This window comes from Vicugna pacos, chromosome 6, assembly GCF_048564905.1.
Source record: "Vicugna pacos chromosome 6, VicPac4, whole genome shotgun sequence".
NCBI classification, from domain to species: Eukaryota; Metazoa; Chordata; class Mammalia; order Artiodactyla; family Camelidae; genus Vicugna; species Vicugna pacos.
This window is the reverse complement of record NC_132992.1, coordinates 3,890,028-3,906,366: the sequence shown is the minus strand read 5'-3', so window position 1 is coordinate 3,906,366 and position 16,339 is coordinate 3,890,028. Positions and strand designations below refer to the sequence as shown.

General features: G+C 33.6%; 1 protein-coding gene across 4 annotated transcripts in view; it reads right to left on the bottom strand.

The window, feature by feature from the left end:
* Positions 1-16,339, bottom strand: part of DENND4A (DENN domain containing 4A) — a 108,533-nt gene that overhangs the window by 54,324 nt on the left and 37,870 nt on the right. For all 4 annotated transcript variants that reach the window (XM_015243862.3, XM_072962209.1, XM_072962210.1 and 1 more), the window contains 4 exons: positions 15,242-15,491; positions 5,966-6,035; positions 4,074-4,243; positions 2,896-3,137 (listed from right to left, as the gene is read on the bottom strand). In XM_015243862.3, coding sequence (XP_015099348.2) covers positions 2,896-3,137; positions 4,074-4,243; positions 5,966-6,035; positions 15,242-15,491 — 732 coding nt within the window. The remainder of the gene's footprint in view (positions 1-2,895; positions 3,138-4,073; positions 4,244-5,965; positions 6,036-15,241; positions 15,492-16,339) is intronic.

Below are 16,339 nucleotides of genomic sequence, written 5' to 3'. Positions count from 1 at the left end.
AACCCAATTGATTCCAAAGCAAATACCATATGCTATAAAGGGCAACATGTCACAAGTCCAGACTGAGTCAAAAGCTCTGTGTACCTTAATTGTGAAATATCTGCTACTACAAAAACAAGTGAACTAACGACCAAAAACCATTTGTCCCATTAAAGTTGTTTCCATCTAAATCCCATAACTTTTCATATTAATACTTTCTCACATTCAACAATGTTTGTGTTATTAATGTCTCAAAAGCCGTTTTAACTTTTACCTCTCCGTAAGTAGATAACAAACAACATACCAGAGATGTGGACTCTATCAAAGAAGAGTATTGCATTGTAATATACTTGTTAGTCAATTGCTCATATTTTAAAAGTGAAACAATCATTTAGAGTACTCCAGAAAAAAGAGCTTAACTGTTTCTAAAATATGAACAATATACTTTCTATTAACAACAGTTAAAAATTCTGTTGCTGATTTTACAGATTTTTTCCTGGAAGAAAACAGATAAAAAGTTAGATTGATGAGTTTTGTTTTGAACACTATGGAAAAGAAAAAAGGCAACAATAGTGAAAAGTCCTTTTTTTTGGAATGGGGGGTTCTGCATGCTTTTGTTTTAAATTGCTTCAGAATCATCTTGGTTTCAGAACTGAGATGATTTCAATTGGATAGAGAACAGAAGAGAAAATTATTAATTCTACAAACATGTTTTGACGATCTGCTATACGTAAGACACTGTAATACATGATGGGAATTACTTTTAAAAAGGCATATACTATCAGCTTCTACCATTAAGGTACTCGCAATCTAAGGAAACGAAAAGAAAAGGGGAATGAGTTCCAAAGGACTCACATCTGCTTGAATTACATGAAGCAGTTAGAACAGCAGAAAACAAAATGTAATCCACAAATACCTAACGATCCCCAAAGCCCCTTCAGGGAAGATCCACAAGGTTAAAAATATTTTATTTTATGTTTATAATAATACTAAGACACTAATTGCCTTTTTCACTGGGTTGACATTTGCGCTGATAATGTAAAAATTGTGGATAAAACTGCTAGCACTTTACTATGAATCAAAGCAGTGGCACCAAACTGTATTAGTAGTTGTTGTACTCAGTTTCACTTAAAAATGTCTTGGATGAAGCAGTAAATATTATTAACTTTATTGTATTTTGATCCTGTAGTGTATACTTAAAAAAATAATCAGTGTGATGAAAGGGGAAGAAAGCACAAAGCACTGGTGCTGTATGCAGGAGTAAGACAGTTGTCTTGAAGAAAAGAATTTGTTTGACTGAGTTGTAAATGAATTAGCTGGGTTTCCCATCCCCACCCCCACAGAATGCCATTTTTCCTTGAAAGAATGATTGACAAATTAAGATTATCCAATACTGGATATTCAGAAGATAACTTCTATATCAGAATGAATGGTGAGCCTATTGCGTCAAGAAAAATAAGTCATGGCACTCGCTGCCAATAATTAAAGCTTTCAAGTGAAAATTAAAATCTTACCACCATGAACCTGACAATTTCTCAATACTCAAATTTTTCTGATGAGATAGGTGGTGATATTAACAAATACGGTTTTTTTAATTTTGATAATGAAATATATCTATGTTAACTCAGTGAATCAGTATTTTCCAAATGACCAATGTATGATGCTACAAAATCATGCATGTGTAAAAATTTCATATAGACCAATAGATTTTAACACAACAGAGAAAGAAAGTTCATCACTAAAATTTTAGATTACAAATTGCAAGTAACATACAGTAAATAACACTTGTCAAGTTTGGATGCCAGTGTTAAAAAAGAAAATCCACAATTTTCTCAAAAAACTATTCAAATGCCCTCCCATTTTCACCCACATATTTGTGTGCAGCCAGGTTTTTTTTTTCATTTACTTCAACCAAAACAACGTATTGCAACAGACTGAATGCACAAGCATATATGAGAGCCTAGCTATGTTCAATTAAGCCAGACATTCGAGATTTGCAAAAAATTATAAAACAATGTCACTCTTCTAACTTTTATTTGTTTGTTTTGGAAAAAGGTTATTTTTCAAAAAGAGATATTCATGTTAACATGCTACAGGTTTAAAAAAATAAAATTAATAAATGTTTTTAAAGTTCTCAGTTCTAATTTCTAATATAATACTGACAGAACGCATAAAGAAAAGCTTCTTGGTGGGGGGGTTCTCATTTTGTAAGCGCTTAAAGTGGTCCTGGAAACAAAAAATTTGAGAACTGTTGGATTAGACCACTGAGATGAGAGCAGAAAAGTGCAAGGAGAAATTAAAGAGTCATACTGTTGACTGAATGTTCTTATGGTAATTCCATCACTTTCAACTGTCATTAGAGTCAGAATTCTGCCTAAGAACACACAGAGTTTAAGTAACAGAAGGGATAAACGCTAGTCAAATAGACAGTGGTGATGTTTAGATCTCATGTGCATCAGATCTTACTGCATTAAAGCTTACTCAGTTTTAGAGATCTTAAAGTAAATCATTGAAATTTTAAAAAGAATTAAAAACGCATGTATCTCATTTTTCCTTTAAATTCATATTATCTAAAAATACTATGAAATACTTTCAAAGGTTCACAATAGACCCAAACTACATGTAAAATAACAATTACAAAACCTGTTAAAAAAAAAATTCCAATCAGGATCTCCAAACTTTGCAAGAGCATCAAATGCTGAAACATTCCATCTTGTTAAAGATAAAATGATTGAAAAAAACAAAAATGTAAAAGTGTAACAGAGAAATATAACCACACTGAAACCACCTTTCTCTTTTTCAAATAACTCTTGAAAAAGAGAGTATCCATATAAAATTTACTCAATTACCAGTACAAATATATCACACATAATGGAAAGAGCTACCAAACTTTGGACCAAGAAGGTTCTAACTTACTTCTCAATTGGAAGGACATGAGGTCCAGAGATGGAATAACGGTACAGGAAAGTCAGAAACTTCCTGAATGCATCAAAAAAAGGCCAATGAGAAAGAAGACAGATGCATTTATTAGTGTGAATTGTTTTGGAACTGTCAGACTTCTCGTCTGCTGATGATGCTAAACCCAACAGAAATCTCTGTTTTTCCGTGAGATTCTCCTCAGGGTATGGTTCATAAAACTGAATAGCAGCACCATAGACCTGAAAAACAAGTAATATATTTAATAAATACACCTTACAGCATTTATTCCAATCACATCATTAGTTAACTATTTAATGGATGAGCCCTTATGAGCCATTATATGCCCACGAGCTAGGCAAGGTGCCAGGTACCAGAAACACGTTGGTAAATAGATACCCTTGCTTTCCTGAAGTACACGGAAACAAACACTACACAGTGCTACTCTCACAATCTCCTTATTATTGAAAAAAAAAAGCCATTTAATTAAATTGCATTAGTTTAGAAAGAGTTGCTTTTACAGCAATTGTATCAACATATTCTATAGGAAAATAATTTATTATAATTATTTAGTGGACAAGAGGACAGAATTTTACATATGGAAATACCAATTTCGACTTCAGGCAATTCACTGAATTTCTCTGGATCTCAATTTCCCAATATACATTTAATGAAGACAGTAGACTAGATGATTTCCAAAGTCCATTCCAATTATAGCAGTCTATGATTCTAAACAGCACTGCATATTTAATAATGTCTTTTGTATTACTTTCAAAGCATCCGTATCACCGAAAATGAAGCAATTAAGGATCATCATGTGATGATGAAAAATCTTTCTCCATATTCACAAAAAAGCATTTGGGTATATGGGACAGAATGAAAATTCTCTTTGCCTATGTCTTTGGATATAGTTACTTCAACCAAATGGAAGAGGTGTGCATAATAGATTCAACTTTACCAGTTAATTTTTTCCATTGTTCCTTGCACTATATAAAACTTAATACTTGAAAATGTAAAGAAATCTGCAAATATCACTTGTTAACCATTTAATATCTTTTCAGCTGAGGCTCCAGTTAACACTAAAGTAGAAAAGACAGGTAGAGGGTATTTGCTGTTTGGTGTTAATACTTGAAAATGTACAAAAAATTTGCAGATATCACTTGTTAACCATATAATACCTTTTCAGCTGAGGCTCCAGTTAACACAAAAGTAGAAAAGACAGGTAGAGGGTATTTGCTATTTGGTGGCCAACATTCAATAGTTGCACCCATTGGTAAACAAAATAGGGGAACAGATTCTGGGAGTGAGAAGGATTCATAGTCTTCTTGAGGGTATCTACAAATTAGACCTATAAAGACAATAATAAATATTAGCTCATCATTTCTTGAATTTGGGTCCTCGTAATTTGAATGATTTTAAAATGCTTTATTATTTAACACACTTGGAAGACAAAACATTACATTATGTTCATCAAGTAACTGTGAACGCTTTAGTAGGATACATACAGACTAATCTTCAAACTATTCATATTAACTGCTTAATATTTATCAAACTTCATCCATAAAAGTTAAGTAAGGCAAATAAGAAAAAAATCACTCTAAAGAAACACACACAAATAAACACACTCCTGAAAATTCATTTTGTGGTCACACTACCTTAAAGCATAATATGTTATTTTTTAAAAAATTTCAATATGGTTACCTACATATATCTACTTCATTAGCTTTCAGTAACTTTCCCTCAGGGTTTTTCTTTTTCCACACGTTAAAATAGATATTCCATAGGACTATATATGTAATTTCTGCCATAAATACAAGAAAAATACATATAAAAAATAAAAGAGTCACATATTTACAATGTCTTCAAAACAGTATCAACTTAAGCTTGGCTTCTGAATAATTTTAGGTTATATGACGTTTCAAGTGGCCTTAATTTTATGTTAAATAGATGAGTCTAGAAAGTGGTCTAGGCATCTTCTATTGAACACATCCTAAGAACAAAGTCTTATATTAGATTTTGTGGGACTGGAAACAGAAAATAGGTTCCCCTACCTTGAACCCTTAGTCAAGTGGAAGCCATCACCAGACAAGAAGTTAAATATAAAATGATAAAACAGGAAATATAAGTGATTGCCCTGCTACTAATATCAGTTTGACTCTGGACAAATCATAAACCTAAGGGCTCGGGTTTTTGCATCTATAAAGTGAGATGAACTAGATATACTAAGGTCCAAGGCAGTTCTAAAATCCTCTAATTATATGCTTGGCAGCCAGTTTGAATCCCATGAGGATTTACAGTTAATTGTCCATTACTCTCTCAAGTCATGAAGTAACAGTACAGCCTCTAAGAAACTACAGAAATAGTGATGAATTGTGGATCCTAGAAAATCACAGGTAGAAGAAAAAGGTAGGAGTCTAGACATTAACTTTAAAAATATATTTTTAAAAAGCTATATCTGCTCTTTTGTAAATAATACTGATATGTTTGAAATTTTGAGGTTTCTGGCGATTGAAAATTTCAATGCATTATAAAATCACAAATTAGTTTACAATATTTCAGATTATTTTGTAACATAATTACATATAAACTATAAATTTGACTAAATTTAATATAAATATTAAGAAAACATTAATTTAAAAGGAAAATAAACATTTTCCCACATTTTCTATTGATTCAAAAACTTACAGAGAACAGTATCTACTTTTTATTTAAACCTAAAAAAACCCTGTCTTCTTTTCAAATTAATGTTTTATTGTGGGGGAGGTTATAGCTCAAGTGGTAGAGAGCATGCTTAGCATGCATGAGGTCCTGGGTTCAACCCCCAGTACCTCCACTGAAAAACCAAATAAATAAACCTAATTACCTACCCCCTGCAAAAAAAAAAAAAATTTAATGTTCCATTAACTATCCAATAAAGTACGGATGAAGACAAAACAGAATCTAAAGACATGGATTATAATCCCAGTCCTGACACTAACACATTGTTATACAGGTTCTGGTTTTTTTCTTTAATCTTACTGGTCCCATAATACATTTATATATTAAATATTCCATGAAAAACTATACTTACCAGCTTTGTAAGATATAGTGTTAGTCTTTGCCACTGATTTTTTATAACATAGGTACACTGCTGATCCCCACTGAATTAAAAAAAAAAGGAAATATCACTTAATTTTAAAAGGTAGTAACTTAATAAAATGGAATCTCTTTGATCTCTCCAGCATGCATTATCTCAATGTAGTGACAGAGTTCTATTTTCAACTGGTTATCTTGTTAGCATTTCAGTGGAGTTACTGCCCTCTTTTCTTTCAGAAGTAAAATATATTTTCCCCTGCAACAGCAATAACATGAGGAAAATCGGAGCCTTTAAAACAAAAGAAAGTCATAACAATTTAGATTTGATTCTAAGTCCAAATTTTTGGCAGAAAGGATAAACATAAGAAATATTTACTCATGTGGATTCCGTAACATCTTTCAGATATTGCCAGGTTTTTCTGCAGTTTTTTATACCCAAATTCAAGAGTTGTAATTTGTCATATCCATTTCCTTACTTCCTATTGTCATGAATTCATTACAAGCCACCTTAATCCCAACATTCCTTAAAAGAACACCTTAACAACTTTAATGATGCCAAGTCTACCAGTTGGCTCTTAGTCTTCATCTTATTCAAGCTTTTAGCAGATTTTGATACCACGAATGACTCTCTTCCTGAAACATTGTCTTTTCTTGGCTTTAGAGGCATCATACTTTCCCGGTCCCTCCCCTACCAAATCTCTGGCCACTCCTCAGTCTGCCTTGTGGCATCCTCTCTCTTTTCCTGATCATTAAAAGTGATCTCTTCTTTTCTTTACTTTTACTAAGTGATCTCATCTATTCAGTACCATGCTTTTAAATAACAGCTACTCCCCAAAGAGTTTCAAATTCCTAATCCCAGCTAAAACTGAGATGGAGAAGACCATGGTTAAAGCAGATTTGGGGGTAAAGAAAAGGAGTTCAGTTTTGGACATATTAAGTTTGAAACATCTATTAGATATCCAAGTACAGAATCAAATGGAGGTGGGGCAAAAAGTCTGAAATGGAGATGTACCTTGGGAAATGCCACCACTTGGCATTAGATGGTGACAGACAGAGTCACAAAGCACACTTTCTCACCTCCTTTTAGGTCTCAACTCAAACATCACTTTATTAGACAGCCCTCCTCTCATTGCCTTATACGCAATGCCAAACCTCCCTCTACCCTGCCCAGTCCTTCCTATCACCCCATCTGCCTTTTCTCCCCACTTGGCACACTGTATATTATTATTATTACTATTATTATTACTACTACTACTACTACTACTACTACTACTACTACTACTACTACTATTATTATTATTATTATTATTATTACTATCTGCCTCCTACCACTAGAACTAAGTTCTATGATGGTAATGGCTTTGTTTTGTTCACTGCTGTATCTGTAGCACCCCAAACAGTGCTATTATGTAGAAATGCTTAATAAATACTTGTTAAAGGAATAAATGTGACAGGATGTGTTTGTGCACACGTGAAAGAGAGTGCCTGCAAGGACCAGTATACGAGGACAGATTCATTTACTGAGAATAATATGTAAAGAAAATAAACTTACCTTAAGAAATATTTTTTAAATAGTAAGAGACTACCAGAACAAACACCCATTTACTCACCACCTAGATTTAACAAATGTGGCTCCAGAAGAAGAGAGAAGGAGAAAGGAAAGCCGGAGTGGAGGAGCTCCATGATTCTTCTCCAAGGTATTTCTAAATGGGCTTAGGAGATTAGCTTCATTTCCAGAATATTTCTACAGTGATTCAGGACCCACATCCCAGGGACGGCAACCCACAAATAAGAGCAATATTACAATCATATAGGTCTTCCCCAAGGAGTCCAAGGCCCACACTGGGTTCCCCAGCCTGAGGACCCTGCATTAGGAGGATAAGCCCCCAGAACTTTGGGTTTGAAAATAGAAATAAACACAGGGAACTGTATGAAACAGTAAGACAGAGGACTATGTTCCTAATGGAAGAATAAGACAACTTCAGAAGAAACAAATTCCTTATTGGACAGATTCCTTAACATAATGATCATAAAGATGTTAAAAAGAACTAGATTTAACAAATGTTAACAATTTCCCATATTTGCTTCAGATATTTTAATGCATAAAGAAACAAAAAATGACAGATTTAGCTAAAGGCTTATCTTCCCATCCCTTTCAGTCCTCTGGGGTTTACTTCTGGCCTAAAGCTAGTGCATTTCATTTACATGCACTTAAAATTTTTCTACTATATATATATATATATATATATATATATATATATATGTATGTATCAGTTTTATATGCTTTATAATTTTACACAAATGGTGATGTACTAAATATATGCTTTTATGGCTTGTTTTTTCACTCATCAATATGTTTTTGAGAATGAGTTAAGCTGATACAGATCTACTTGCTTCATCTGAACTTCTGGATAGTATTCTATTCATGAATGAAACAGAGTTTATTTTATCCATTCCCCTACTAAGGGACACTTAGGTTGTTTCCTTTTGTGGGGTGAGGTGGGGATTATTATAAACAACAATGCAATAAGATGACCCCTCATCTAGAAATTTTCCACTTTATTAAACATTTTTAATGTGTCTCCAGCAGATTAGTTATGTTAACTCATGCTTAGGACATTAAATCATGCTCATGGCTGTGCTGGGATTCTGTTTTTAATAAATGTTTTAATATTTTTGCATCAAAAGAATAGATGTATAAAATTCAAATGGAAATTATGAATGTAGGCAAACTGGACTTTTAGTTTATCTGGCGGGTAAAAAATTTATAAAGGACCCTCTATTGCGAAGTCCCAACTCTAGTTTCCAACAAGCCACATCTGTAAAGCTAACAAAAATCTTCAATAACCTCTGTGATGATAAAAAGGGAACTATATCTAACCATGTGGATATGGTAGAAACTGAAAGCAATATTTTAAAATAAAAAACAAGGACTTAGAGATAAAGTAAAAGTTATGAGGCTCTATGAGGAAAAGGGCCATGGATATTCAAACTACAGGAGGGTTTTCTAAATTTTTTCATATACAAAGGTTCAGCAAAAAACAAAGTAGGAAGAACTGCTGTTCTAAAAATGCTTTAAATGTTTAACCATAATATATCCATATTGTGGTGTACCATGGCAAAAACATACTCTCAGATGCCCTTTCTTTTGGAATTAGGTACATGATTGAGCTACCTTCTTTGTTAGTAATTTCACTTTTCTAAATGAACCTGCTAAATCAAACACTGACATTCTTGAAAGGTTGTAAAACAAGAGCCATCTGTATAGAATATTTTTTAAAATACGCTCAATGAGTTAAAAACTGAGGAGGGAGTCCCAAGTTAGCCAAAAATTTGCTATGTGAATCAAAGCACCTGGACTAAAGATCCTTAACTATGAGTTTTTGCAGTTTTGGACCACATGACCACTCTTAAGTTCTCTTCCAACTCTGAAACATTACTATTCTATTCTAATCAATTAAAGTTCAAATCAGTCAAGGCTTACGGTCCAAAGTTTAAAAACTATTTCCATAAGCTTTTAATGGGAGGCAGAGAAGTGAGGGAGATTTTTTTTTTTGAGGCCAAAGCTTTAAGCTTGATATAAAAATCACATGGGAAGTTGGGGAAAGATTCAACACACATTTCCTCATGTCTATTAGACTGCTGTGTTTTTTTTTCTCCTGGTTTAGAAAACTAGTAAGTAGATGCTTTGATTCAAGCTACCTAATCTCCCACAACAAGAATAAGCTATAATAACTATACTAACTTTATTCCTAACCACTTCCTGATTCTTCATATATATTAGACAGATATGAAAACAAGTTTCCTACATTGCATGTCTATTTTACTTTTTCTGAAAGAGTTAGAAGGCACTGTACAACTACTCCAAAGATCAAAATTTGCTTTTACTACCTTATAATCAATGGAAACAAAGACTGTTAGCAGATATAAACCACAACTCATTGCTTAAAAAAACAGACATCTACCACTGATAGTAGATTTAATAATAGGAAAATAAACATTTAAGAGGGTTTTATTCCTGAAATGCTTCTTAAAAGAACCTGAGAAACACGAGGGCAAAAAAAGAAAAAAGAAAAAAGCTCTTCCTTGCTGTAAGTCAGTTATACCTTAGTAAAACTGAAAGAAGGAGAAAGAAAGAAAGAAAGAGAGGGAGGGAGGGAGGAAGAAAAGCTCTTCCTCAGTCATTAAATACACACAAATGGGACCAATTAAGCAGAGTTAACTAAAGGAGTAATTAATAATAACTAATATTTACAATAGCACTTACTATGTGCCAGGCACTATCCTAAATTCTTTATAAATAGTAATTCATTTAATCCTCACAAAAAGCCTGTGAAATAAAATACTACTTTATCCCTGTTTCATGAATGAAGAAACTGAGGCACCAAGAATCTAACAACTTATCCAAGACATGCGTCTGGAATTCAAATCCACCCCTTTAGCTACAGTCCATTCTGTTCACACCATGTTACACTGCCTCTTTATTCCTTCTGCAGAGAATTAATGTTTTCTAACACACTGGAACCAATATGTCAGGGTAAGGAAAAACAGAAACTTGTGTCTCTGGTTTTGGTTTCAAAGCAACAAGTCTACCTTGAACACTTCGATTAACTAGTAAGACCTAGAAATGGTTCTAATGACATTGTCAATTTACTTTGAATCCAAAACCAACAAATCTACAAAATAAATGGAAAATTCACCAATGGGAAAACCACAAGCATCTATGAGCCTGAACAGCCTTGCTAAAATACCAAACCAGATCTGAAATAAGGGTAAGCAGGACATCACATTATGGAAGGGTTCAAAAACCCTTTTTGCTATCACTATCAGTACCACCTAAGACCTGTAAAACTTATTTGCTCCCATGATCTTCTTCCTGTACCATAATCTCACCACTGTCACATGTCATCACCAAACCGAAACTCAAGGATGGCATGAAATAATAGGGCATTTTGTATATGAGTGACCATTGACAAGAAATGGTCATCTCATTAGGGGTCAACGGCTGCAAATAATTCCTTTAGGATATATAACTGAGATATTGTCAATATGAATTTTTTGGATGACCTATTCAAACATTTTAAACAAATACTGCTACTACCTTAAAATTGCAAATTTTTCTGCCAGAAAATTTGGAATTGAAAGATACTTATAGATAACAAGCTAACACATACATAGTGCTTTCTTATCTGTACTGAGACATGATTCTAAATTCATTAATCATCATAATAACTTGTAAGGTAGATGCTATTATCACTCTCATTGTACAACTGTGAAACTGAGGCACAGAGAGGTTAGTTTACTTGCCCAAGATCACACAGCCAGTTAGTGTCTGAGATGGGATTCACATCCAGACACTCTGGCTCCAGATTCTGTGCTCTGAACCATTCAGCTATCCTAATCTTAACCATTACACAACACAGATCTATTTCACTATCTTATTGAGGGGGTTTCCCAAATATTTTCAGGTTCCCCAAATTTGCATTTTATCCAGTCACAATTCCATATACTCCAGTTCTTCATCCTGTAGCTTTATCTAAAGCTTCAGTATTTCTCATGTTGCTAGCTTAAGAGAAGATAAATAGTTTTAAAAACTTACCATGAAAATTTAATAAATGATGAGATGTGTGTAAAACTTTTTAGATTTTAGCAAAGTGTTAATTTACATAGTTATAATAGGAAAAAACTGTACATATCTGCCCTAGGATCATTAAGAAATTAAATTTGAAATTTTGCGATGTGTCAACCCAATTGTTGACAAAATCATACTTAAGAAAAATCAATGCTCATAGCAGCACTATTTACAATAGCCAAAACATGGAAACAGCCTAAATGTCCATCAACAGGTGACTGGATAAAGAAGATGTGGTATATTTATACAATGGAATACTACTCAGCCATAAAAACCGACAACATAACGCCATTTGCAGCAACATGGATGCTCCTAGAGAATGTCATTCTAAGTGAAGTATGCCAGAAAGAGAAAGAAAAATACCATATGAGATCGCTCATATGTGGAATCTAAAGACTCATGGACAGAGAATACAGACTTGTGGTTACCAGGGGGGTAGAGGGTGGGAAGGGATAGACTGGGATTTCAAAATTGTAGAATAGATAAACAAGATTACACTGTATAGCACAGGGAAATATACACAAAATGTTATGATAAATCACAGAGAAAAAAATGTGACAATGAGTGTGTATATGTCCATGAATGACTGAAAAATTGTGCTGAACACTGGAATTTGACACAACATTGTAAAATGATTATAAATCAATAAAAAATGTTAAAAAAAAGAAAAATCAATGCTTTCATATTTTGTTGATTAAACTTTTCTGGATAAAGTTTTTAAAACATACGCTCTGATCCAGAAATTCTAGGACATATCATAAGGAAATAGTTTAGCAATGCAGAACAGTGTTTGGAAGTTTGATTCTGGAGTAATACAGTCTGGCTTTGAATCTTGGTTCAACTGTTTATCAAAGGTATGACCTTGGGCAAATAATAATCTTTTTAACTCTCAAATTTCCTTCTCTGTAAAATGAGGAAAAACATCACTCAGGGTGGTTGTGAGGATTAACTGATTTAACGGATGTGAAACACTCAGAACAGTAATATAGCACATAACGGCTCAATAAACACAACTTATTTTAGTAAAGATGTAGTTGTAAATATGTTCACAACAGCTTTGCTTGTAATATAAAAAAATTAGAATCTAAATGTCTTACAACAGAGGATGGAATAAATTGTGTCACATCCTTAATGCAGTAATATTCAGCCATTCAAAGCTGTTATATATGATAAGATGCTAAACCTCCACAGTAATCAAAGAAATGCAAATTAAAATTAGAATGATTACTTCTTACTATACAGTTAGTAACTAAAAAAAAGGGACTGATAATCACCAGTTTTGGTGAGGTATGGGACCTGGGAAAGGCATTCTTACACAGTACAGCTGCAGGGAGTATAAACTGTCACAACTTTTTCCAAGTTGGCAGCAATATATCAACACTTTTCAAAATGTAAGGTACACCATACTCATCAATTCTACTTGCAATTATTTATTCTTCCAGAAACACTCCAATAAATATACAAAGAAAAAGGCACAAGATTGATTAAAGTAGCATTACTTAGTAATGGGAAAAACTGGAAGTAACTTGTATTCATCATTCTTCATTTGTACTTTCTGGAATACCATACAATCATCAAAAGAATCAAGTAAAGAGTTATATTAATTGATAAAGATGGATAGTGGAAAAAGTTTCTATCAGAATATATTAAAATATCCAACTTTTGAAAAACAAAACATGAATTTATCCATATCATACATACTCCACATATGTGCACACACAAGAGTCTGGAAAGACACGAGCCAAATTGTTCATTGTTCATCCTGGCAAAGGATCACAAAAGATGGAAGCAGGAACAAGAACTTTCACAATGTACATCACAGATCTCCAATTTGCTCCCCCTCTTTTTTTTTTTTTTTTGAGTACACATTTCTTTCAAAAATTTAAAACAGCAATAAAAGAACAAAGATAAATATAATTATAGATCATGCACAGCCTTAGGCTATTGGAAGACTTTGGCTTTTACTAAGAGCTAGACAGGAAGCCATTAAAGGTTGTAAGCAGAGGAGTGATTGATCTAATTTATGTTTTAACAGGATCCCTCCTGCTGCTATGTGAAGAACAGGTTGTAGGAGGCAGAAGTGGAAGTAATGATCAGTTAGACCAGGGGTTTGGCAAACTATGGCCTACATCTGACCTGAGGCCTGTTTTTGTAGAACTGAGTTAAGACCTGTTTTTACATTTTTAAAGAGCTGTTTTTTAAACAAAGAAGAATATTCAACAGAGACTGTATATGACCTGTAAAACCTAACTTACTATTTAGCCCTTTATACAAAAGTTTGCCTAACTCCTGAAATAGAAGGCCATTGCAATAATCCCATTGAGAGATGATTATGGTGTAGACCAGAGTTGTAGCAAGCGGAGAAGTTGAGAAGAACTCAAGTTCAAAATACATTTTGAAATTAAAGTCAACAGAATTTACAGAAGAACTGGATGAGAAGCAGAAGATAAAGGTTAAGGATTACTCCAAGGGTTTTTAGTCTGAGTAACTAGAAAAGTGGAATTTCCTCTTATTAGATGAGGAAGACTATGAGGATAAGCAGGTTTGGAGCAAGACATCAGGAGTTCAGTTTGGGGCATGTTAAATTTGACATGACCTATTTGATAAGATATCCAAGAAGAGATAATGAATTAGAAAGATCCAGGCTACACACATAAATTTAGAAGTCATCCACGTATAGCCTGCATTTAAGTGATTAGATCATTGACAAAGTGAGTTTAGATTACGAAGATAAATAGTCTGAGGACTGAATCGGGGGCACTTCATTGTGTAGAGGTTAGGGAATTGGGAAGGAATTAGCAAAGGCAGAGAGGGAAGGACTAGTGAGGTAGGAGGAAAAAGCAAGAGAGTATAGAGCAGAGACACTGTGTCTTCTCTTCCTGCCACTATTTCAAGAAGGAACAAGTGATCACTGGTATATAAATCCACTGAAAAATTAAGATGAAGGACTGATCACTGGGTTCGACAAGAGCGATCCTGATGGAATGACAAAGACAAAAGCTTAACTGGAAGGAGTCAAAGTGAGGAAGGTGACAGAACGTCTTCTCAGATGTTTTACTGTAAAGAACAATCTAGTGGGTGAATGGATGGATATAAGGATCAAGAAGTTCTGTAAAGAAGGGAGGTACTGCAACATGCTTTGCATGCTGGAGGAAATAATCCATGAGACAGAGAAAAACTGAAGATTCACAATAAAGTAGGGAGAGTGGGGAGGGTATAGCTCAGTGGTAGAACACATGCCTAGCGTGCACAGACAGGGTCCTGGGTTCGATCCCCAGCCTCTTCTTTCAAAAAAAATTAGTAAGTAAATAAAGTAGGAAGAATTGTTGAAACCATGTCCTCAAATAGGTGAGTATATGAGTGTTAGTAGACATTTGGAGGGCTTAACCTCGGCTAGCGCATTACTTTCGCAGTAAGGGGGGAAAATTATTTTTTTGCTTTAAAAAAAAAAACAAAAGCTTTCTGCACCACTCCTTTTGAAAGTAAAACTAAATTACTTTTCTGAAAATAAAAAATTCAACATCTTCAAAACCATATTTTTTAATTCAGTAATTGTGCTGTGCTGTTTTCCAAAGATTTATTTTAAATTATGCTCTTTTCATCGGTGGCTAACTTTGTCAGTGCAAAAGAGTCACTTACCATACTGTTATTGAGATTCTTGTCAACTTTGCAGAATGTGTGTGGTGGACTTTCTCCTTTACTGGGTATAATAATACATATGTCTGTAACAGCCAGCGTATTCTGAGTCATGTTTTCAGAGGCTCTTCGGTAAGTGATATAAATTCTTTGTGATGAGGTACTGCCACTAATATTTGCAGGGCGTCCATAGGGAGTACTCTGAATAATTTCACACCCTTGTTTCAGTCTTTCTTTCCAGTCATATAAAACCCTAAAAAATGAATTAAATAAATTAGTACACAACTACAAAGCACCCTCAAACATAAAAGGTAATATTGGCAGGTATCATAAACTGATTCTTAAATGTAGTAGATATTTCAATCTCACTGGAAGTTTGAATTCCATAGGTCCATATAAAATTAAATAATAACTGTTGTCCCTACCAAAAATTAAAATAATGTAAGGAAAATTCAGATTAACCTATGTTTGTTGACATAAACCACAGAACAGCAATTCTATGCAAAGACACTTGTTTTAGTATTCCATTTAACAGACAGATGTCTGTCTGTCTGTCTGTCTCTAAAATCAAGCATCATCTTTAGAAAAAGTAACTTTGTATTTTGACCAAGGTTAAAATTTTACAAAAGGCTCCTTAACATACAGTACAGAACCTGCCTGCATGCTTTTACCTCCAATACTTCCTTCAGGTTTAAGAGAGCATTTCAGGTTTTCAAAAAAGAAAATGACCTCAAATCTATCTTTAATCAAAAGTATAAGTGAAAGTTTTCCCCTTCTCCTTTATGGTAAAATCATAGGCTTTTAATAAAGGGCAGGCCAGGCTTCTATTCCTTAAAATTTCTAAATATTATTACGTAAAGTACTTGGAAACACAAAGAAAACATCGTGCTTGAATAATATTAGTTTATTTCTTCACAGAATTCACTAATTTGAACTTTAACGCTAAGTCCTTGGCATTAGTCAAAAACAGATTTAAAGCCCAACTATATTAAATGTGTTTCTGCAATTTGCTATAAAAATTATTATAGCAGTAATGTCCCCCAAATCAATCTGTATTTATAAAATCCCATTATACAAATAAATTTAGTGCCAGAAATGGGT